Source organism: Cydia fagiglandana, chromosome 6, assembly GCF_963556715.1.
Source record: "Cydia fagiglandana chromosome 6, ilCydFagi1.1, whole genome shotgun sequence".
In the NCBI taxonomy this organism is placed as follows: Eukaryota; Metazoa; Arthropoda; class Insecta; order Lepidoptera; family Tortricidae; genus Cydia; species Cydia fagiglandana.
This window is the reverse complement of record NC_085937.1, coordinates 13,761,588-13,787,724: the sequence shown is the minus strand read 5'-3', so window position 1 is coordinate 13,787,724 and position 26,137 is coordinate 13,761,588. Positions and strand designations below refer to the sequence as shown.

General features: G+C 36.8%; 1 protein-coding gene and 1 long non-coding RNA gene across 2 annotated transcripts in view; one reads left to right on the top strand and one right to left on the bottom strand.

Annotated features, from left to right (window-relative positions):
- Positions 1-26,137, bottom strand: part of LOC134665344 (uncharacterized) — a 444,966-nt gene that overhangs the window by 44,901 nt on the left and 373,928 nt on the right. The window lies entirely within an intron of this gene.
- On the top strand, positions 24,774-25,886 carry LOC134665592 (uncharacterized). Its single transcript, XM_063522557.1, has 2 exons — positions 24,774-25,041; positions 25,298-25,886. The coding sequence occupies exons 1-2, from the start codon at positions 24,987-24,989 to the stop codon at positions 25,879-25,881; spliced, it is 639 nt and encodes a 212-aa protein (XP_063378627.1). The 5' UTR covers positions 24,774-24,986; the 3' UTR covers positions 25,882-25,886.

The following is a 26,137-nucleotide window of genomic DNA, read 5'->3' as shown; positions in this document are numbered from 1 at the left end:
GGATTAGATATGTCAGTGTCAAATGTGACGTTTCTTCAAACAAAAACGTCAGTTTTGACACTGACTCATCAAATCTATATCGTTTCTAGATCTATTAATTGACGCATCTTAAAGTTCGAATCGGGCCGTATGTCTCTTGAAGACAGAAAATACAAGTGTAATACAATAAAAAAAATTGGTTTGAATCGTTCTTGTAAATAAATCCCTACAAATAAAATAAATGCCAAAGTAACTCTACATATATCAGTGATTTAGCGTATACGCTAAAATACGGTATACCGTATTTTTTTTATCAAATCGCCTCTTTCGTGAGCGCGTCTTCTTATGCACCCCACTTACTTAACAATACGTAATCTATGCAAAGTAATCTATAATGCTCGCTTATACATGTATTACACACACATAAGAGACACCTAATTTCACGCACGGATGCCGGCGAACAATGTAATTATTACTATACTTACATACGTGCTATTGAATAGGTAAATCCGTTCGTATTAGACTTTACTGGATTGTAATGATTGTACGAAATGAATTGTAATTGTAACTTTTATGATCTGTTTATTAACGGGGTTTTGTTTGATTTTAACTTGTAATGTGATTTTAGAAAAGCGTGATTTTGATGTAAATCTCATAAATAAAATTAATTACTTTACCATATCATATCATATTTAGTTAAGTACATAACTAATTAATCAACTAAAAAATATAAAAAACCTTATTTAAGAATGTAGATCAGTCTGATTCTTTATTGATATCAGATCATAAATGCTTGGTTTTTGAGGTATACCATTAGCCCTTTGAACGAAAAGTCATCGTAAGTGTACCGTGCAAAACGCTAATATAATATAATAAAAAAGTCTAATTGAGTTATCTTTTCATTATGCCTATTAAATTCCACGTTCGTCCACGTGTTCATCGGGTAGTATTCCATAGAGTAACTACTTATTTGATAGTTGACACTGGCGAGAAGCGACGCATGTAGGGCACGTGCCTAACAATTGAGAAGGTCAAAATATAAAGGACGTTCCAAACAAAATTGTGAACTGCATTGAATATGGACGTCCTTGTTCCGAGCAAGATCAACTGCGTGACCAAAACTCCACATCCAAATGATGGATCAGGCTCTGGCCAAAAGCGATACGGGTTTTTATTACCGAGCACGAAATCTACATGAATCATGTTACGCACGCACACCAGATTTTTGTATCCGGCCGCTATTAAGAAAAATATGTAGGCATTACGAGCATAATCGCTCGACGCCTGGTACTATATCTGTATTTTGAGTTTAGTATAGAAAGCCAGTACAGTCGCCATCTGATATATCGGAGCGGCCAAGATGTTCATAATACCTATATGAACACCCGCTCTAACGCCTTGACAATAGAGGCGTGTCAGATATTTATGAGCGCCTTGGCCGCTCCGCGCAACTACCATCTGACCTTCCAACCCAGAGGGGAAACTAGGTCTTATTGGGATTAGTCCGGTTTCCTCACGATGTTTTCCTTCACTGAAAAGCGACTGGTATATTTATAAATATCAAATAACTTAATTGGTACGCGCCGGGGTTTGAACACGCGATGTCCAGATTGAAAATCGCACGCTCTTACCGCTAGGTCACCAGCGCTTCTTCTAATTCTAAATAGCATTCAATGTAAACGCTAGCACGGCGTTAACAATGTTGCATCCCATTTTTGACCAGATTCGGTCCAATGAGGCAAAATCACTAAGGCCTCAAAAAAGCTCCCCAAAAACGCGCTCTACACAGACGCTGACTTATTCATCTCAATAGTAATTGGCATCGAGCAAATTTATAGATTTTTTGAACCTAATTAGTATTCGCTTGCGGTGCAATTTCGGCAGAATCGGGCTGGCAAGGTTGTGGGTTGTGGGGCAGGTCGCAGCCGGGTCGGCCCGCGGCCCGCTGACCTAGTTATGCGGCCGGGATAACTGGGCTACCATGCGTAAGGTGCATCAAGGATAACTACGTTTTAATCTTAGCTGGGCCTTGGTTTTAGATTAATTCGCACCTTATAAAACAAAGTCCCTCGCCGCGTCTCTCTTTGTGTGTTTGTATGTTTGCAATAAACTCAAAAAGTACCGAACGGATTTTCTTGTCGTTTACACCTATCAATAGAGTGATTCTCGAGAAAGGTTTAAGTGTATAATTTGTTAACACGTGCGAAGCCGGCTTGGGTCGCTAGTATATTTATAAAACATGCGACGAATGCGAGAGATGGTTTGAGTGGTTTGACCTTTCACGGATTTTTCGACATAGTGACTGAAGCTTTACACAAAATATAAAAAGGAATAGATACATAAGTTTTATTCTTTTTATTTTTATTCTTTAGTACACGCTTTTTAGTGGTACCTTGAAAACACACAACACTGCAAGAGAACGGTAAATCGTAATTTGTTTTTATATCAACATCAAAGTGCAGTTTCATGCCCAGAAATAACATATTATCAACCTTGAGCATGTCTGCTTTCTTTTTATTCACTTCGGACATTACTGTTAATTTACAGCGATATTTTGTACATAAACAATAAAAAACTCTTTGTTCATTACAAACGACCTCTTAATTTTATTTTACGGCTGATATACTTGGTATTATTGAGTTTTTCAGACGATATATCATTTCATTACCATCCCGTTCTCGTTTCAATAATAGCAGACAAGTGACCTTAATGATGTAGTGGGGTATCTACTCGTAATCATAATCTTTTTTTGTAAAAGAAAATCCAATCCTTTAAGAGCCAACAGGAGTGGTCATTTCTCCATACAAACGTACTCGACTCTTTCCTCCGTGGGTTTTGATGCTAGAGCAATGATTTTTTCAACACAGATTAATATTGTCAATATCTGTGTCGGACCGTTTTGCTTTTTTTGATATTTTTGTTTTTTAAGGCGCTAGAGCCCTTCATAAGTGGCCAAAATGGCCTCATTGACTATACGGCAATGAGAGGCGTAGTATTCAAAACTGATATCAATTAGTCAAAAAAGCAAAACGGTCCGACACAGATAATTTCATAATCATTTAGATTTCCAAATTTGGTTACGATTGGTTAAGTTTTGAAGGAGGAAACAGTCGAGTACGAAACCTCGATTTATGAGATTATTACGCAGGATTTTTCGCCTTATCCTTATCGCACAAGTTTGAGGAGCCGCTTCCGTTAGCGAGACGGGTATATTTACCTAAAATGTTTAAAACTCAGCTCCTGTTTCGTCTTAAATGTGTATTAAGATAATCATTTATAAATAGGTTAGTAACATGTCAGAACGTGGCAGACATGGTGACAAATGATAAAGCGGCGGCCACCTTATCCCGTCTGGATTTATTCGACAATAATAACCCCGTTATTGTTTTCCTGCCACCCATGAGCGGAAAGTGAGCTATTTATAACATTGTTCGGTTATGTAAACAGTTATATTCGAGCGAATCAATATTACCGCTTATTTCGCTCGGAGATGGGTCACTATGTCGTTGCTATGGGAATTAAGCGCGATTCGTACTGATTGTTATTAAACAAGCAATAAAATTAAATACAGATTATTTTCAAATACCTACTTACTTTAATAGAAATAGGTTTATGTTTGTAAATGTCTGCTAACGTAATTTTCATGATATCAGATAGTATTTTCGAGTATCTATCGTATCAATATTATTTCTAACTTAAGCAATGATCATTCATACGTTTACGTAAATATACGTAATACAATTTCGCCATATTTCTTATAGATAAGCAACACAGATACATACATAGTACATACATATATATAAATCACACCTATTTCCCGGAGGGGTAGGCAGAGACCACGGATTTCCACATGCTACGATTCTGACATACCTCATTCGCTTCTTTCACTTTCATAACATTCCTCATACACGCACAGTTTAGGGTGCTCTTGACCTAGATTTTCTTCAGGATTTCCCCAATCTGATCACAGAAAGTCCGCCGAGGTATACCCCTTCCAATCCAACTCCCACTTCTACTTCTTCCTTTTACACTCTTTGTTAGCCATCTTTCACTAATTTTTTCCACGTGTCCAAACCATCTCAACAACCACAGAAAACTTATTAATATTATATTGACACTACAATTGAAACCATCAACGTTACACATATACGCGCACACCGTACTATCTTCGTTAGACATCTCTTATATTTCCTTTCTCTATATATTAGTTTCCTGAGACGAATTTATTTTATCAATACCGAAGAGGTCATTGAAGCAACTCAAGACTGACATTCTTGAAATAAAAAGTCTACAGGAAATTTAAATCAGGCTTCATAACAATGAATTTTAAAATATAATAGCTATTGAACTGAATACTTGAACGTCCTTCTATTGTAAAAATAAGTCAAGTCTATTAACGACTGCTCCTTCGTTTTCAATTGGCAAATCATCTTACTCCTATTACGATAAATATGTAGACACTTACAATGGTAAAAATGTAATAACAACGTTTTATAATACGCGTATGTATAGTACATACAGCTAGCATCAGATGAACTTTTCGGTTTGGGCTGGTGGGATGAAAAAATTCAAGTACACGCCCTGCATATACATACTTGCAGGTGTTGCTCAGATAGATAACCGCGAAACGGAGCGAAACGCGTCGAGTGATAATCGACAAGTTATTAAATAAATTTAATATTACTAGACCATTTTAATATAACCAGTGATTTGATGCCACTAGTTACCTAGGCTATTTAGATGTGATCCGTGTAACGTGCTCCTCCACACCTTGACACTCGGAGCTACAGAGTATGTCATTGTCTGATGCACTCTAAGCTACATATCGATCTCTTTTTCCTCTTAGATATTAAGATAGATTAGATCCTGCGTTTGCGTCTCAAACCACGTCATTAATGGTATTTGGTAAGTGAGACGGCCTGTCGCGTATAGGTACCTGACTTTCTGCAAACCTTATGTATACTCTGTTTCTTTAGGTACTGGCTTAAGGAGCCTTTTGAGGCCTTTGAGGTTAGATTTTGTTTATTTTTATTTAAATGCCTAAAGATACAGACTATACACTTGAACAGACGCTCTCATGACATCATGTTTGTCTGACATACGAGTACAGGCGAGACAGGGCCAAGGACACTATCTGTTGCGTCTCGAATATCTTGATCATCTTACAAATCAAGATCTGATTTAACCTGCACTTATCTCTCAAACTTGGCTGCAATATTGTAAGGATATTTGAGAGAGAGCTGCAGCATGCATAACGCATGACGCCTCATCCGTATTCAAGGGTACGCGGCCCGCTTGCGCGCTGGAACGTTCGAGAGTTTCGCAATGCATTCGATAATGTTTACCTCTGCATGTTTTCCCTTTCTTTAAACACGGGTAAATAAGAGGGTAAGTGTTGCGGTTGGTATGACGGAGCAATTAACGTTAAATTGCGAAATTGTTCGAATCCGAACTATGTAGATACATATTTTTATCACTCAATGTGTTTTGAAGATATTTGAGAAGTTTAGAACATTCATTAGTATTCCACGACACACAAACAGCTCACTCAAAGATTGATACGAAGACTGCCTTCGAGATACAAAGATAAGAAACTATGGTATCGGCTTGGGTCGTCCCATTCGTTTTTCGTCATTCTACATTGTAAGCCACCGACGATTGTGACGAATGTAGAATGGGTGACGAAAGCAGAATAGGACTAATTTAAGAACGTGACGAAAAACGAATGAGACGAGCAAAGACAATACCGCAACTATAACTGTGTTGCCTAGAAATTTGAATTATTAGTAGTAACTGGCAAACTACTCGTATAGTTACCAGCACCGTCCGCCGGTTATTGATATAGACTTCGGGCGTGTTGTTGACGCGCTCCAATGCTTGATCTGTACCTATGTATTACCAAAGATTGTTCGAAGTACCACTACTGTAAAATTAAATTTAATCTAAGTTTTATTTAGACAAGTACTGTAGATACGAGTCGTTCGAGTATATCTCAAGAGTTCACAGCGAAAATTTCAATGACAATAAAGTATTATACTGGAACCAACAACGGCTGCATTGGGTTATTACAAGCGAACAAAGGTGCAAGGGCAGACTCCCTTGATTGAATCCCACACAATAGCCATTTCCCAACCGCAGCGGCGCAGAAAATGCCCTACAAATTGCTTCAAAGATAGCCGCCTTTTGTTACAAGATTTTCTAATAGCCAACATGTGTTAGGTGATTAGTGGTTAGGAAGGAGTAAGTGCTTAGCGATAGGTGGTTAACATTTGTTGGATAGCAGAGCAGATGTCTAATCATGGTGTTGGTCGGTTCTTGAATGCTACCGGAAGGGCAACGCGCAAAATATTCCGCCATGAATATTAGTCGAATAACAATTACAATTAAGTAGGTACAGTTCTTACAGCATTGCAAGCAACCCTATCCCTTGTACCATTTGTTTTCGCTTTTCTGAGAGATGACTTTATCTAATCAGATCATTAATCAGATAAATACAGGTTCATTCTTTAATGCGTTTTATCTCTGTTCTATTTCGCAAAACTTTTCAAATTGTACAATACCTAGTGATCTTGCCATTTCAGTACGCATAGCTTCTAATTCCTTCGTCCCACTACAATGGATCTGGGCTGTTTCACATCGCTTACCAAGCACAATGCCTCTGGGAAACTAGTCTTCAACACCTGTATCTTTTCTGGGCGATCAAAGAACACATTTACTGGTTACTGCAAAGCGAGTTTGCCCTAAGGGTTTGGAATAACAGTCCTGGAACGTGTCGGCTTGCGGTACCCGTTCTATTCTACTTTACGGTTCGAGTACTTCTGTATATTATTCTAGGTAGACTAATCCCCTTTGGGAAGCATTGAGCTACGCTGCACGAAGGTCGCTATCATTTGTTAGTGTTGAAAATTGTATTGTTGTTAAGACGTTAGTCGTAATGTGAATTGTTTTTGGAACTTTATATATCTAGAGGTTTAAGATACATATTATGTACTCGTATATAATTGTAAATTAACCGATTGTTTTGTTGTTTCAGGTAAGCTTTGATTATTTAAATTGCAAAGGGGATCCGAGTGAAAGTGAAAACGTAAGTACGTAGATAATAATCAAAGAAAATATTCTAAAGGAGATATAGCCATTTGATAAATTAATTATTAGAAAATGCACTGTGGAAATTGGCTACAATGGTGTGTTATAAGTACGTTACTAGTAGCACAATCATTTGCACTGATTTTAAACAGGTAAATACACTGGACACAGTTCCGAACCAACGTCTCAATTCTCCAGGAACTTGGTATTAAACAACGTCTTTCTTCCATCGTCCAGTGTCGTATTCTCACTTTCTTTGGACATATTACGCGTCGAGATGGTACATCTGTGGAACGACTTGTAGTGCAGGGAAAAGTCGAAGGCACAAGGCGCGGTAGGTCACCAATGCGTTGGTCAGACCTAGTCAAAAGTGCATTCAATGAACCACTCCATGAATGTACAAGAAGGGCTACAGTACGGGAGGAATGGCGACGGATTGTGAAGCTTGCCACCGGCCCTGACATGACGACCACGACCACTCTGACAAGAGTATGACGACAAAGAAGAAGAAGACACTACGATGATGGATAAATTTTATATAAATATACCTACTGCAAGAAACCTGCGAAGATCCATTCGAACCTTTGAAAGCAAGTATCTTCATAAAATTATCACCAAAAACTCTAAAGCACGTTTAAAAAGACTGGGTATTAACGGTAACATAAACAAAAAACGCCATACACCCCCACCGCAGTGCAGAAATACATTAAAGTGGTGTTTACATGTAAACATTGTAAACAATACTCAAGTAAACAAGAAACATGCCAACATCTCGGTGAAATCGGTAGAAAGCTGTGGGTAACCGCCATCCCGCCCTCTTATTTAAACTAGGCAACCGACTCATTTCTGAAAACTCTATATTACTTGATGATACCGTTGAAAAAGAAACCCTTTTGCATGTGAATAGAGTACATAATGTGGGAAACTGTGAAGCAGTAGCGAGTTTGAGATTAAGCGAGCTGCACTTATCTCGTTATTGCTTTCCAATCTCTTACCGACGTAATTATTCATGTTGCAATCAATGTTTAATTTTCTCAGTTGGAATTTCTTGATTTCAGAAAGATTTTCTAAACAGTATGCGAAAGGTATTATCCTATTAAATCGAAGAAAACAAAAAAGACTTGAACCACAGATAAACTTGACGTAGACAGTTGCAATTGGCCTAAATATTATATAAGTAGGTAGAATCTAAGGGGTCATCCATTAATTACGTCACATGTTTAGGGGGAGGGAGGGGGTCAAGAAAATGTGACATATTGTGACATGGGGGAGGGGGGAGACACAAACTTTGTGACGTCACTTTAACTTCATCAGTAACCGAAAATTTATTTAAATTATTTAGTTCGCTGTACATTTAAATAACAAGTTTTTAAAACGAAAATAGTTTCTAATCGTTTTCATTTTCTTTCCTAAGCAGTTTTGGGTTATAAAATTACTAATATTTATATCGTCAAAAATATTTTGATAAAATATTAATAATACTTAGGTACTTACTTAAATCGATTTAGCGATTTCGTAGAAAAAATGTGACGTCACACTAGGGGGGGAGGGGTTTGCCAAATGTGACCAAGTGTGACAAGGGGGGGGGAGGGGTCAAAAAACCTAGAAATTGGTGTGACGTAATTAATGGATGACCCCTAATAGGTATTAGATTCTAATAGAATATATTAATAATGCTATTAAAATATTAATATTGCATAAAGGAAAACAAAAACAAAACAAACGAGTGTAATTTAACTACTAAGTAGTACATAATTTTAAATTTGCATTCGCTCTATATTCACAGGCTCTTAAATAAGAAATATTTCAACTGAATCTACTTCGATGCAACAACACATAAAAATTCCGTTCCTTCACTCTAGATGGTGCTGAACTAAATTTCTCTCTAGGTATATCGCATAGTACTGAAGGTTGACGTTAATTAAGCGTAAAAATACGTTATTATCTCTAGGCGACTAATTACAGAACGGCTATTGTTGATCGGTCGCGCACCGTCGCGGACAGAGGGCGCGACCGGCGACACAATGGCGACGGGTGCGCTGCTTGTCCTGGCTAAATAGGGCTTGTCACTTGTAGTGCAATTTTACGCATCTCGTTTTTCAATGAATGGACTAACCAGGCGCTGGCACAAGCAAATGGCGGGAAAGGTTAGGTTTTTTAAATTTTCAGCCACAAAAGGCAGAGTTCTGGCACCAATTAAAGTGTAGCATGACTAGCATGAAAGGAGTACGACGCACTGACTGTATACAAATGTTGTTCAAAGAACGTATAGGTCAAGAAATGAATGCTCAAAAAACGTTGTAGAGGGAAATGCTAGGAACACAATTTTTGACTCCGTAACTTTGTTTGGACTAGTTAGGAGGTGAACATATCAAAAGTCCCCGGCTGTAGCCCCGGTGCTGGGGGGTAGAGGGGGGTTAGAAGGTCGAATTTTTTGGTTTTTCATTGATATCTTGGAAACTTTGCGTCTTAGCGACATGACTACTAAGACAAACCGAAAGCTGATAAAATTAGTTACAAGTTTTATCCAGTCAAGTTTTTCGATATCTTGAATAGTTTTTGAGATATCCGCTCTTGAAAGTTTATTTAGGGCTTTCAATTTTATCTTGATATCTACATTAGTGACGCTGCTAGACCGTGTTTGGTATCATTTTCGTGTAAATCGGGGGTGCTGAATTCAAAGTTTCCAAGATATAAGTGAAAAACCGAAAAATGAGACCTTCTTACCCCCCTCTACCCCCCAGCACCGGGGCTACGGCCGGGGACTTTTGATATGTTCACCTCCTAACTAGCCCAAACAAAGTTACGGAGTCAAAAATTGTGTTCCTAGCATTTCCCTCTATAACTTCTTATTGCTTGGCCTAGTAATGTGACGTTTCATGCGTGGTCCATAGCTACATCTCTGTGAAAAGATTCTTTGAATTAGCTACTAACAGAGCAACTAGCTAGCAATTATGTAAATACGAATATTACGAATGTTACGACTGCTCTAAGCATAGTATACGAGAACTATAGGGGTATGAAACATAAATCAAATCATGCTACCGATTCTTAAGTTTATATTTGTCTGAACCATGTCTAAAATAACAATACAGATGCACACGGCAGTAATCCTTTTCACTGATATAATAAATGCACAATACGGTCCTTGACAATACCTACTATTTTCGCTTTGGCAAGTAGGTACCTACTGCTAGAATATAAACTTATAAAGTTCTTCTAGTTCAGCAGATGCTTTCTACAAACATATTCGAAAATTATCCGTCTTCGAAATTATAATACTTTAAATCAAATAAATTACCCAACCTGATAAATAAATAATAGAAAAGAACAGTCAGATCACATTTCCGTACCTAAATACTAGTCAACCGGGTTGACTTTGAAATGCAGGGGCGACTTTGAAGTTTCAGTATTTAAAAGTGGCCACTGACGAGCGTTCCAACAGTCCAAATAGCGTGGCTGCAATCCAAAATCGGTCCGTGAATGTCAAAAACGTACAATGTTTAATATTAGGATGCCGTCCATTTGGATGAATCCATTGTAACGGCATCCATTTGTGTTTCAGTGGCGTGCTTAAGCCATAATAATACATACATATATGTACAACATTTTAATGCGGGATTTTTGAGGTAAACAAGAGTTTATAATGTAATTGTAATATTATATTATAAGGCCGATGCAAGACCTTTTTTATAATTTTATATTTTTTACATATTTTGTTTAAAATGGTTTTTGCTACTAAGTATTTGGTCTATTTAAAATTACTGACAGATTACATTTTGTTTTCTCCGAAAACCAGTGCCTTTTATTACAGTCGTTCATAAAATGGACAGTTCGAGAAAATAATGCAATTCTAATTTTGTGGCCTTTTTAACACTAAATAAGTATTAAAGTAACCCCAAAGTCTCCTAACTTCTTTATTTTACCGAAAGAAAATTATGTTGCGTTCTTCTGTTGTATCTAATTGTCATTACGTGCTCCTAAGGAGCATTCCACGGGCTGTCCCGTACAAACGCATTTTATTTCTTGTGTTCCGACTTTTTTTCGGCATTTAAAGCAGGCGATTATTTTTCTGTGCATATTTTTGATGATTTATCATAGAAAAGGAAACTCGCGAAATCATCAGAAAATTCGCGTTAGTATGGGACAAACGGTAGACAATCTCATGGAATGCTCCTAAATTTGTTTTTCTTGTGTAATCAGTCCAATAATAGAAGTAGCTATGCGGAGTCCGACAGCCGATGAGTAATGGCCCGACCAATGAGATCACTTCAAATGCTGCTAATTTGAAACTGGCAACAATACAGGGTCGTTACACTTTATGCCTATGCGCATGTGGTGTGGTAAGGTTAAGGCATAAATTGCTTGCCAGAAAACAATTGACTAGTTGGTGTATTTAGTCCAATAGGAATTACAATTTACAAATATAATAGGTACGTACGTATAACAGTATAGGTTACTAAATTTATAGTCAATTGTATTTGTTGATTGTATTTATTTGACTTTACTATATACGTACGGCAAAGAAATTTTATGTCTGTGCCACTTCTTACCTGACAAGGTATGAAGTGACACAAAAATCAAATTCCTTGATTTTACTAAAACTAGCGACAACTCTGGTACTAGCGACAAAATGTCGATTAGTAAAAGGTGTAATGTAATGAATGTTCAAAGAGTCAAGCTCAAGAGGTCCATAGTCCATATAGCACACACTAAAAACAACTAAAAGGCAGTTCAATGTCTGAGAAGAATGCACTAATAAAGAGATAACTAAACTTAATAAATATTCTAGTAAACGCTTTTTGACGCCTAGAAAGTTTACCTATCCCTTCATACAATTTTAACATACGTTACTGATTTGATATACCTAGGTAATACTTGCTAATACTAATACAGGCCTAGGTTTATAAAGACAAAGGTTCTTAAAATTGATACTGTATAAATAACTTTAACAAATATAATAGGTATTTAGTGAGACTATTTACAAAGGTGGTTAACTCTACAAATCATAGTCCACAGCTCCACGTGTTTTTATCATCACAACAAACCACTAGCGCCATCTATCCATTAGGCGGCGAACTCGTACTCGTAGTGGCGGCTACGTCATCGTCGTGCCGACATTGACCGATAGATGGGGCCACTAGTACACGCAACACGAATGACGCTACGGTGTAAACGAACGTTCTTGACTGCGCCTAGGGTTGCCAGATCGAAAGGCGCTATTATCGGGAAAAAATATAAATGTTTCGGGATTTTGGAACATAAGTCGGGAAAAAGTAATTGTATTGAAAACAACGATATTTTACATTATTGGTAGTGTCCGACCGAAACATGTTTTTTTGCCGAAACCGAAACCGAATGTTCGGCTTTGGCTCTAGTTTCGGCCGAAACCGAAACCGAAACCGAAACTTTTGTAGACTTGATAAAATCGTTGAAAAATGTTATAAAACCGCTTTTATACACATATTATGGGGCGTCAACACCGAATGTCCTTGAAATTGATGTTACTTAAGCAGTTTTTTTTAAGAAAATTACTAAGACCAAGATAATTCTGCAACGATTTTGATAACACACGCAGTGCAAGTGTTATTTTAAACATCAAAACTTCTATGAAATTATGACGTATCAATAACATTTGCACTAGTTGCACTGCGTATCAAAATCATTGCAGAATTTTCTTGGTCTAACTCTATTCAGTCACCAGTCAAGCTAACATGTAGATACAGGGTCAACCAAAACACCAACCAAAAACGCGAGCGCAGCGAGCGCGAAATATTTTGTTAACAATATCGCAAGGCCAGGTACCGATCTTCACCTGGGCCTAAAAGTCCGAAGTGCCCCAGTGAGGCGAACTTTCATGCGAAGTCAAAGCCGTGCTTCAGGCTTCAGGATAAGTAGTTGAGCACAGACTCCAACCAATGTCCATTGTATTAAAAAGCGAGACCGCAGTTTCGTCGACGTTCGACGAAGCAAAAGTTTTTCGGAACTTATTTACCTACGAAATATCATTTGATATTTACTATTTGCTTTTCGGTGAAGGAAAAACATCGTGAGGAAGCCGGACTAGTCCCGATAAGGCCTAGTTAACACTCTGGGTTTAAAGGTCAGTCTGATGGCAGTCGCTTTCGTAAAAACTAGTGCCTACACCAATTTTTGGAATTAGTTGTCTATTGGACCCCAGGCTCCCATTCCCATTGCCAGGGCACGCCAAAAATTCCGGGATTACGCGAGGAAGATGATGAGTTTTCTTATTATTCTCTTGCCGAGGGCCCAGTAACATGCGACAGTGCTATCTCATTCACTCCGATACAATTAGACAGTGTGCGCGTTATAAGTATTGACAGCCTCTTAAGACTGCGTCGACCGTCCAGTGGCGCCCTCATTAGTGGAATTGTGTTTTTAATAAACCAATTAATTTCTGTACCTATACATGAATCAGTATATGTACCTAGATATTAATATTGTTGCCCTACTTATTCCCCAACTTTTGGTCTTTGTCCGAAGTACGATTTCGTAAGTTTCGGCCCGGCCGAAAGGTTCGGCCGTTTTTTGGCCGAAACCGAAACTACAGCCGAAACATGATTTTTTGGCCGAAACTGGCCGAAACCGAAACCGAAACCGAACCTTCGGTCGGACACTAATTATTGGCACTACGTCAGCTGCTCTGCTCATAAACGTTTTTATATAAAAATAGTATAAATTCTTTGAGATCTTGAACAGTCTCGCTCATCGCTCGACGTGGGTCGCTCGCTCACTCGACGATAGTTCGGAACTTGAAATCATTGTTTTTTATAACGTGAAGCTGTTTTTCGGGACAGTTTTCACTTTGTCGGGAATCGGGAACACATGCCAAAAATCGGGAGAATCCCGCCAAATCCCGACCATCTGGCAACCCTAACTGCGCCACATTGAGTTCATGACACAACAGACGAACTCGCGCCTAGCACCGCCTAGTAGGTAACGTAACAACAACGAATGCCTAGGTAAACAAAACATTTTATGCGATTTTCCTGAACGTCACGCTATATTTGTTAATGACATCATCAAAGAGTACATTAACCTTTAGCATATTGATGTATTTAGAGTCATTATCATTGACATTGAAATATGAATTTATATCACATGTAATTAGTAATTTAAAAAGATTAACGTTTATAATAACGTGTTTAGTATTTATGTGAGGTTGTGTTGAAGCGCTAAAGGGTTATTGTTTTTATGCGTTGAAATTCATTGTTAATGTCTGTCTCGTGCAACAGATGGCGTTAACGACATCGTTAAATCAAATTAGATGGAAACTCTACTTTTGGCTTTTATAACGCCAGCTCATCGGCTGCTCATAATATTATAACTATATTTAATAATATAACATAGTTATTATATATGCCATCATAGATGATTTATTAGCCTACCTAGTAGTTTTTTGCTATTATAAATATAAAATTCTATTTGTATCGCTCTATTCAAAACATTGATAGAAATTAACTAGGTACTGTTGTAAGTTATACATGTATACAAATCTAGATAAGTCTTAGGTACTTACCTTATTTTATAAACTATAATTTATGTGATTCTCGAACATGCGTTTTAAAAATAATCCGATAGGTACCTAAACCAATGCACTTGACGCGTCCTCCGCTCGTAAAAAACAAAGTAAAGTACCAGTAGTTTGGAATTTTTATTTTCTTGGTCACCGTAAACCGAGGGACAAAGGTTTCATTCACTTTGCTGGTCAGAGACAGTAAATGACCAGACTGTCAATCTATATGTTGTCATCGTCGGAAAAAGTCAAAATAGACAGCGTTGTGCGTTAGACACGCGGTATTTTAGTTTTTAACAATAATAACAATATATCGATTGTGCAGTTTAAGTGTGAAGAGGTAACAGATAGACAGAAAGACAAGACAGAGTTACTGTCGCATTTTTGAGTACCCACAATTAATCACTGTCAGTTTTGTGACGATAATCAAGCATTAAATTTTAATGAAAACTTGGTTTTGGTGTTCATTTCATATACTATATTATGCGATATCACAATGCAAAAAAGGCAAAAAGTTATTCCTTTAAGTATAAAGATTTTCATGACATGATTTCAGATGTCGTCACAAAACTGACAGCGATTAACTATTCCTAACTACTCACGCTAATTGCGTAGGTACACTATTTTCTGAAAACTCCCTTATAATATGAGTAGGAATTGTCGCTGACAGTACCTTTTTTATTTAGTGGCTTTTTTGGTCTTTTTACCTAATGGGTCGGGGTGCGGCCGCTATCGGCGTTTATGCAAATTAGATCTACGTCCCGGATAATAAATTGCGAAACGGGTTTTGTACAGTCGGGTCACATTCACGAAATTAAAGGTGTTATTTAATAAAGGGCCCTGTAATTTATTTGAAAGTTTAGAGGCTGGTAAATTTCGTTAGCATTAACCTAACTCTCACTAATCTGTGTTACGGGTCAAATACATTTTATTGTAAGCAATTGTAAGTATGCTTAATTCGTTCGCGTCTTTCCTGTACTTAAGTAAGATGTCGCAAAGGTGAATAGCTTTAGACTCGCCTAAATCGCCTTCTTTTTAAGCTGCACCCTTACAGGCAGGGTACAAATTTTACTGTAAGTATAAGAAAAACGTGATATGAATGTACAAATAGTAGGTAACCGGGTCGTTAACTTTTTTGTTTTGTCCACAGTGGGAAAAAATGTTCATAGTGCCCTTTGATGTTTAAAAACAACGATAATATGAAAAATTATGCTTGCAAATTTTTGTTCCCATTTGATTACTAACATACCTTGTATCAAACTGGGCCTAAAAAGGAACAAGGTACCTTTAGGTACTAAAAACCTCGTATTCAAAGCTTTTCGCATTGACTGTCCAATAGCATATATTTACAATAAGACACATATTTATTTTAATTGGACTAAAAAAGAGAAGATCCCAATTGGCGTGATTATTATTTGCACTAAGCCACCGACATCAATTAATTGTTTTGGTCATCTCTTTTGTTTGACCCTGAATGAGATTTTACATTAATTTGGTTACAAAATTGGTCTTTGGTACAAACAGAATTTATTTTATAGTATAAGGTGGCTAGTTATTGAACCGTGGCCAGTTATTGACACATTATAACTTAATGAATTCTATTTACAGGTGAATAGAATTCATATAATTAGTATATAAGGTGGCCAGTTATTAACCTGTCGTAAAATTAGCCATTTAAAGTCCGCATATAAAACGTATAACTTGTCAGCCTTCGTTACATGTTTTTTTTTTTAATACAGGATACTCACCGTAACAAACTAACAATAAATGTCTATAGGTCTACCGTTGAGGCAGTTGGTAAAAAGTTCTAATGGTCATATTGAAGGCTTAATTGCATTAAGCTGATTTGTATCTTGTTAAGAAGGTAATTAAAAAAAAATATATATATTAACTATACATGACTATACTCTTGGACAAATTCAGAGGAACGCAAACACAGTGGCGTAGCTAGGCGTGGGCGAAGTGGCCCCGTCGCCCACGGCCTCGCGCCCCAAAGGGGGCCTCGCGCGAGGCCCCTTCGGGCACAGTGAAAGAAAAGCGCCTCGGAGATGCGAATTCGCCAACAGCTAGCTTAGTTCACGCTACGCCACTGCTCAAATAAATTAAAGGATTACTGCACCTAAAGTACCTTTTTAGGGTTCCGTACCTCAAAAGGAAAAAACGGAACCCTTATAGGATCACTCATGCGTCCGTCTGTCTGTCCGTCTGTCACAGCCTATTTTCTCGGAAACTACTGGACCAATTAAGTTGAAATTTGGTACACATATGTAAATTAGTGACCCAAAGATGCACATGTTTTTTTTTATAATTTTAAAATACATGGGTTCGAAGTTATTTAACAAAATAGCCAAAAAATGACCTTCATCTCCGAAACTACTGTTTAAAATTTTGAAAAAAATACTCAAAATAGTTCTTTACCTGCAGATGACAGGAAAACCTATTAGAAATGTGCAGTCAAGCATGAGTCGGACTTATGTACGGAACCCTAGAAACGCGAGTCCGACTCGCACTTGGCCGGTTTTTTTTCCGTACCGCTAAATTTGTCCATGACTTTAGTTTTAGTGCTTACATAAATTAGAATATCACTGCAAAACTTCTTTACCGCCTGAGATAAGTGCGAGTCCTATAAAGAAGAATGCCGTAGTTAGCGAGATAACAACCATTTCGCAGGATCTCGGCGTTTGGCTTGCATTTTTATTGCTAAATTATCAAGGTGCAAGAAAATCTTGCACCTGTCTATTGAATTTAGTCTGCTTTGTTTTTCTTTAGAATAATAGTCGGTTTCCGACCCGAGGGACGTGGAAGGATATGCAATACAGCTGCCAGACTGGCCGCTGTTCCTATTAAAGTAATTATTTATTAATTTATGAAGCCTTACAACCTAAATATACCTATGGCTAATGTCGAGTATATTATAAACGCAATTTGTAGGTAGATAATATGACAGAGAGATACCTACCAAACCAACACGGTGGGATATACATAGTATGGGGCTGTCCATAAATTACGTCATCGATTTTTGACGATTTTTGACCCCTCCCCCCCCCTAAAGTCATCCAAAAATCATGCTTCGAATGACCCCGTTTCCTCCTACGTCATGCTACCATCATCCGATGTCCAGACCCCCCCCCTTAATTTGAAATGACGTAATTTATGAATAGCCCCTAAGTATAAATAGAATACCATACAATGCGGCACGAGTATAATCAACGCACGATAGAAAATAGTAATAAATGTAGTTGTATTTTTTAGAAAATCTCTAATGACATTATACATAGAAATGCTGGCTTTGATTCTTTTCACATTCAATCTTTTTAAATTAACATTTCAGTACCATTTTCCGGAAACCTCTCTTGTCTTGTCAAGCATGCAGTAGACCGTGAGGCTCTACTGGGCTATAACCGCGAAAATCGAAGTTCGCAAATTGCGGGGATTTTTCTCTGTCACTCTAATTACGCCTTCATTGGAGTAAAAGAGAAAGATCCCCGCAATTTGCGAATTTCGGTTTTCGCGGTAGCCGCTCTTTTACTACAATAAGAATCTCCATCTCGGCCTCGCATCGGTCTATTCAGCCACCAAAAACTTCGCTGCTACAACATTTAAATCGTCTGTAATAGACGAAGGGGCCCATGATCTTGACGCTGAAAGTGTTGTACAGCTTGGCAAAAAAAGAGTAGAAATTAAAAAGTGGCAACACTAGTGTCGTCACTTTCAAATCAATTTATATAAGAGAATGGGACGACACTACAGTGTTGCCACTTTTTAATTTCTACTCTTTGTTGCCAGGCTGTATGGTTACATGTATTATTTTTTTAAATATAAGCTTATTATACAAACAAAACTATATGCAGATTGATTAATGATCGCGATATTACTAAATGGTTATGCGCCCCGTTGAGTTACATAAAGATTTTCCTTGTTCTTACAGCGTAATGTACTTAAGCCATCTAGGTCTAGGTCAAATCGCAAAAGGACACTATTGTGATTAAAATGTAAATGTCTGGGAAATGTTACAAATATTGTTTTTCTTTAATATTGTGGGTTATTTTTGCATATAGGTATTAAATTGTCGTTAATATTAACATGATGATCATTGGAAGTAAGAACTCTTGCAATTATTATTATCAGTGCCAAATAATTCATGGCTAGTTATAAAAATGCTTGTATTACTGATTTATGGTGTATTCATTAACATAGGAAATAATAGATATATATTAAGAACGGGTCACTCACGTATTTTAAGATTTTTTAGTCGAAAAACGCTGGAGATGTTTCTCTCCGTACCGAGCATTTAACTTATGAAAGAAAGAAAGAAGATGTATTTATTGTCACAACAGCGAATACATATCTGTGTCTTACGGAAGTTTTGTTATTAAAATATAGGAAATTTCAGGAATACGGCAAGTATTTATTTAAACTGTGGTAGATTATTGTAATGGGGAATATATAATATATTTATTAATATGCCCCTTTCAGACGCTTATTATCCAATCCCGGAGTCATTCGTTTCACTTTATCGACTACAGCCAAGTTCAAGAAAGCAATCAAAATAACGAATGGCTCAACATTGCACCCTGTTATTTGTGAGGAAAATTGCCATGCCACTAATTACTCAATTCATTGGCTGCGAAGACCGCGCGGGATCAAAACCTAGTAAAAGCTGTTGGATTTTTAACTATTAACTTCTTACGTTTCCAAATATACCTAATTAGGAAGATGAAATATTTATGTATCATATATTTTAATATGTAATTTATTTCAGTATTTTTTTGTGAAACTGATTACATCTTCATTGAACAATGATATTTTTATCTGTCAATGTTGAACCACAGGCCTATCATCCGCTAGTGCGTTGAACAGTGCCATCTGCTTTTAAATGATGGTACTCAGTCGATGCTTTATCACTCGACTTGGCTTTTTCTGCCGTTTGACGCTCGTATACAGGACGAATTTGGCCATAAGTATTGACTTATCTTCCACTTTTTTTTTATTAAATCGGTTTTTACCGTAAGTTTTGTTTTATAAACTATTTTAATTAATTTTGAGCACTTAATCCGTGTAGAATCTACTAGGTATCAACAATAAAAAAATTCGACAAGTGCGAGTCGGACCTGCCCACTGAGGGGTACATTTTAGTAGGTATTTGTTGTTGTAGCTGTAACAGAAATACATCATCTGTGAAAATTTCAACTGTCTAGCTATCACGGTCCATGAGATACAATACAACCTGGTGACAGACAGATAGACAGACAGACGGACAGTAGAGTCTTAGTAATAGGGTCCCGTTTTTACCCTTTGGAAACGGAACCCTAAAAATGTCCTTTTCTTGGTTCTCCTCAGTAGCACAACGCTGCTTATTGAAGTAATTCCTTCAATTAGAGATCGACGGATAGCGTCGCGTAATTTGTAAGCGAAGTTAATCACAATGTCCCGGGTGAGATCACTCGGACACACAGACACAAAAAGCGCAAAAACTCACTTATATCATAAAGATTAATTGATGACTTTGTCTATATCGAAGGGCAATTGATTTCGTAAAATCTAATTCGATGTTGAAAATAGACAAATGTTTGTGAATAATCATATGTTCTGACTACACGTACTTTGGAATAAACTGTTTTTCCGAGATCCAATTTATATGTGTGTATGACACTAGTTGTAAAGCAAGCTGAATTGAATTGAATACAAAATTATTATGAAAAGCGAACGCGGCATAACCTACATATATTGGGTCGTTTCCAGCACACTGGAAAAAATTCGCATCCACCTACTCGTTTATTGTACATAAGAATTAAGAGAGAGATTTGTTACTTCAAAGAGTTCTCACTGAAGACAAATAGTCTAAGCATATGTAGGTTAATATAACGTAAAGTCACTGTTTGTAGTCAGATCACAGAACATGATTATTTCATAAAATCCCTTTTTAGAATTGATCACAAACATGATCTGGTTAGGTTTAACTTTTATGATGTGACCAACCGATCATATCATGAAATGACTGCAACATCATGAAATGATTTTTTTTTTTGCAAGTATTGGATCATGTTTATTCTTATGAAGTGCTTGATTGCGGAGTAATAACTAATAACAATAAATTGGTTGGTTTAAACTATGAAATGATTGCCACATCATGAAATGATCAATTCTAAAATTTGTTATTAAACATACACACAACATGATGTATACCTATGTGTCACATATTGATGAAATTGAACATTGCCACTTTTTGGAACTTTTCCTAAACCTTGATACTTATCCTTCGTGTAAAATATATTCTCGACACTTCTAGAATGTTCCTCGACGCGCGCGAATGATCTCATCCTGCGAGACTGGGCTGGGCATCATTAAGCTGTCGATGCGACTAATGACCAGTGCCATGACAACCATGTTATTAAAACTCCTTCAAGTATAACGTGCGTAATTAGTTGATTATTGTCATGCCGCGGCTATGTCTATGACTAATATCAATCCTTTGGGAAATAATTTTACGATACACCTTACCGGCCCCTTTTTAGGGTTCCGTACCCAAAGGGCGAAAACGGGACCCTATTACTACGACTCCACTGTCCGTCTGTCTGTCACCAGGCTGTATCTAATGAACCGTAATAGCTAGACAGCTGAAATTTTCACAGTTGATGTATTTCTGTTGCCGCTATAACAACAAATACTAAAAATTACGGAACCTTCGGTGGGCGAGTCCGACTCGCACTTGTCGGCTTTTTATTACATTGCCTCTCCTTTGTAATTTAGTCATTGTCATAACATTTTAAGACTCTTTTATTACCAACACAAGAATAATCGGATGGATTTATCATCCCATAACTAAACGGAAACCTGACAGAAAAAGATGCTACGACAAATGAGCTACAGCTAGCTGCAATAGCGATTATCCTCTTTATATACGAATTCCATTAATAAACAATGCACTTTTGCAGCTGTGTGTACATTCACACTTAAACAGGCACTTGTTTTACGTAAATTTTCACATATGGATACTATTAACTTGCCAAGTAGGTAGGAAAAACTCTAAATCAAATTAACTAGCAAGGGGTGAGGTGTTGCCGCCCAAATCGATAACAAGGTGCGCCACTATACCCCCGTGCATGAAATAAGTAGTACATTTCCACTGTTTATATATTTTTCGAATGCTCTTATTGAACTCAATTGTATAAACGGTAAGATGATCTATCTAGATGATCGTCATCCTACCAAATATTAAAGCTAGAATTTAGATTTTCCATGACGGGTTGAATAGTTGGCATCCACGCCGCAGGTAATCTTTAAGGTGACAGTCCATTTCCAACGACAGCTGCATTACTGTTCATTTTACTATGGAAATTGACAATAACAGCAACGCGTTCAGTACTAGGAGTGCAGCTGCGGTTAGAAATGGAATGTTACCACTATAGAGCAACGTTTACAAGTCTTACTTTACTTTATATTATGTTAATATCTGTACCTGTAGCCTCAAAAGTTACCTAACGTGACCATGTTGCACTGTGTTGCCCACTAAAGTTAACTGCAGTGTGGATGCACCTTAAATTAAACGGAGCTGGGACTAAGGGGTCTCCAATCATCCAATGTCTCCTCTTACCATCCAACAGAAGACAACAGGGATAGGTTTTTGAAAAGCAATTACGAGGGGATTCTGTAGCATTTCCAAGTAATTTTGAGTTTTTTCTTTATCTTAAAACATAACTTTTGTAACTGTTTATATTTTCTTAAAGAATAATTCTAGTGAAGCCACAAAAAAAACCCTATTTAATAAATAGAATGGCAGATGTCAGCCCCGTATCTTGTATATCTCTGAAATTTAAACATCTAGACACTAAGATGGCAGCTGCTATACTAGTAATGTAAAAAATATAAAACACTAATAGCCGATTCGAATGTTATTTAAATAGTAAATAAACAATCGAGAATCTAAGACACTATAATAAAATTTAAAAGCGTCACTCGTATAGCTGTTTAGTGTTTACAAAACTATGCTGTGAATGGTGGCTGCCTACCTTTGAGCAACTACGAGTAGGAAATGAAATTATTTGAGTCAACCTAGTTATACATATGTAGTAAGAAAAACAAAATTAACAAGTAAAACAAAAGAAAATAAATAGAACCTCATTTGTTTTCATTTGTATTTAAATGCACTGATGAATATTGATCAGTGGCAAAAGTTAAAGATGACAGACAAAGGACAGTGCATTGAAATGAATTTTAATTGCTACCAATAAAATGTTTTATTAACGACTAACTACATTTAAAATTATCTAAAATATGACAATTTATAAGAAATACCGTCAATTGAGAATCGTGCGGGGTGAAAAGAAAGGACAGGAAAGTCCGACCTTAAGTACCTAAATGGAATAAGGTCCAGGCAGAAGAAGAAAAAGAATTGAGAAGTATATCATATATGTTATTTAAAAATAGAAATTTCGTTCAAGACACTGATGTTAAGAAATGTAATAACGTAAAACAAACTATTACAAATGTTTTCTTCATACCCGAACCATATAACTTTAATGTACCTACTGACCAACATAAATGTAAAACTGAAATTGAAAATCAATTAAAAAGAAATGAAAGTAACAATGGCCTTTTGTTACGTTGGCGTTACGGCTTAGAGAATAATGGAATGGCGCATGCTCCGGACAGCTTATATTTTTATGCCCTAGGTTATGCAAAATCTGTTTTCCTTTCTGCTTTCAGTTCGCCGACAAACAAATGCATTTATTCTAGGAAATGGAAGTATACGTTTATTTTATGTGCTGTGGTGTGTATTGGGCAGTGGCTTTGTTGCAGTTTTTGCATTTGGGTAAGTTAGGAAGCGGGATAATTTTGAAAATGTCAAATACATATTTACAAAACTAGAAGCACTTTCCACTGTAGTGACAGTAAGTATGATGCCTTGGTAAGCGTTGCAGTAACGTTAGTGGTAGTGGTGGTATTAGGCTTAACAGATATTTGACATTTTCAAAATGATCCCGCTATCAAAGTTATCCCAATGCAAGGTGCATTTAATGCACCTTACTTAAATACTAATTGTATAAGAGCAAAATGAAACATGCTTTATTTTTGTAACACTTTTCTGTAATTGATCGATTGTGATGATATTAGACGAACTCAACCAAAATATGCGTCGTTGTAGTTATCAATAAAGATTTCAGGTAAGTGCTTACAAGAATATGTGAGTGGAAATCAACATATTTAGCAACGAACACTCTAAACTTACTTACGTAACAGCTTGTTCATGCGAATGTTGCGTATGTTTCTTCTTTAAATTAGAACAAATGATTGTTTACCGTTTTACACAAAACGGGAAGTAAACAAAAGCACAATCATTCGACCCCCAAAGCTTCCGGTGTAGTCCGCTTTGATCTGCCTTACATGGGCACCATAAAGTCACGTAAAACCAAAATAAAACCTCCATAAAATGAAACATTAAATTTAATGTCGCACTAACTACAGAAACTACGGAGAAGTGAGTTGAGTCTCGAACACGTAGGCTCGAGGTATTAGAAAAATGTTAAGTGAGTCAAACTCGTTGGAACTGAGGGTTCCGTACCAGTGCGATAATATTACGCGCTACGTACCAAGTTAGTCAAGGTATAGAAATAATCACTTCACAAATTATAGTCTATCTTTAGTATCTTTACGGATAGGAACATTTTTTGAAAACTTTAATCAATGTGTGATTTAGAAACAGCAGTACTAATTAGAAAATATATTGCACTAGAGTTTACGCTTCTTAATAGCATGAAATTTTCTTAATTTCTTATTGTCAATGTGCTTATTTTGCGGAGCAACGTTTCATCCCAAATGCCTTTTAGCCTAAGCAAATTAGAAAAATCATCGGAAATAATTCGTGTAGTTTTGAAAATTGGTACAGGTATACCTTGTGGTGTCCAGATAAACATACTAAAAGTCCTCGAGGGTAGGGGGTGTGCTGGGGGTGTAGAGGGGGTTTGAAGGTACTTTTTTTCATATTTTTGCTCATATCTCGAATATCTGTACGAATAACATTATAATTACTTAAGACAAAAGTTTTAACATAAAATTTACTACAAATTTGGTTATGTTTATTTTTACTCTGCGATCAATACTTTAGGGGCTACAGGCTGTTAAAGTTAAATAAGTAATAAAAAATAGACGGTTTAACCTCGTAAGGCCCAACGTCCTATTTTTAGGACTGAGAAATGTAGTCCTTCCGGCCCAAGCAACTATATTAATTTATCAATTAGCGGCCCAGAGTTCTAAAATTAGGTCATTCACTTCTGACACGTACCGATCCTAAATCTTTGCGTGTAAAGAAACCTTTATTTCTTAAATATGGCGGTACTGAACGCAGCTATTATGATTACCTGTCAGTTTGACGTTTGACAATCAAATGACAGTCTTTTGGCACGCGGATGTTGGGAAGATGGCGTCCTCGCGAAAACGTTGTAAGTAAATCCGTTTTTTTCACCAGTATCTTAAATTATTTTAACCTAAATTTAATCAAAAATACTTATTTAAGCTTTGTTTTATGACGATCACTAAAAATTTTTTTCCGTTATGATTTATTTCGAGCAGGAGATGCGAGCAAATTTCGATGTCCTAAAATTAGGTCGATGGAATGTTATTGCATTAGTACAATATAATTGTTTTGTCATAAATTTGGGACATCGGGTGTTTATTCCGAGTGTTGCATTGTTACAGGCTTGAGGGATGCAGAATTAGAAAATTATTTAAATCTAAACGAATCCGACTTAGAAATAAGTGATTACGATGATGACATATTTGATGCGGATTTTCAACCCCCGAGACGTGATCAGCCTTCTTACTCCTCAACATCTTCGTCATCTGAAGATGAAAATGAACTAGTTCCTCCAGAGACCCAGATGGTTACTGCTTCGGTTGGAAATAAAAATGTCACGCCTGCAGAATCTCACATTTCACGCCGTTCTCGTGGAAATTCAAGGACTCGAAGCTGCTCACGTGCTCGTGGTCGGGAAAGGTCATCGCGTGGACGTGGAAGGTCTCAAAGCATGTCCCAAGAAAATCATTCTGTTGTTATCCAAGATATTTCAACTAATGAGTGGACAGAAGGAGAATTCATTCCCAAGTGTATTCCATTTACACAACCAGCATATTTACCAATAAATCCAGAGCATTTGTTCGAGAAATACGATTATCTGCGGCAGTATATAAATGACAGCTTATTGCAAATTATTGTGGACAAATCCAATGAGATGTATTTTGCAAGAAATGGTCGGTTACTGAATTCTATAGTAATACTATAGTAATGTTACAGGAAAAACTATTTTTTATGATGTTTAATTGTTTATGTAAGTAGTGTGAGAAACTTGATCTCATCCTTAATAAAGACTAAAGTGCAATTGTTAAACAAAGTTGAGGCTGATGTGATAATATTTTAGAAGAAAGTACTTTTTGTTGATGTTTAGAATACATAAGTTTAGATATTTTGTACAACTGTAATGTACTACCTACCTATACATAAATAAAAATAATTATGAAATATGTATGTTCGTTTTTATT

Excerpts from the sequence above, each read along its gene's own strand:
- LOC134665592 (XM_063522557.1), top strand. The coding sequence starts at position 24,987 with ATGACAGTCTTTTGGCACGCGGATGTTGGGAAGATGGCGTCCTCGCGA. Across the intron at positions 25,042-25,297 it reads GGCGTCCTCGCGAAAACGTT|GCTTGAGGGATGCAGAATTA; the intron begins GTAAGTAAATCC and ends GCATTGTTACAG.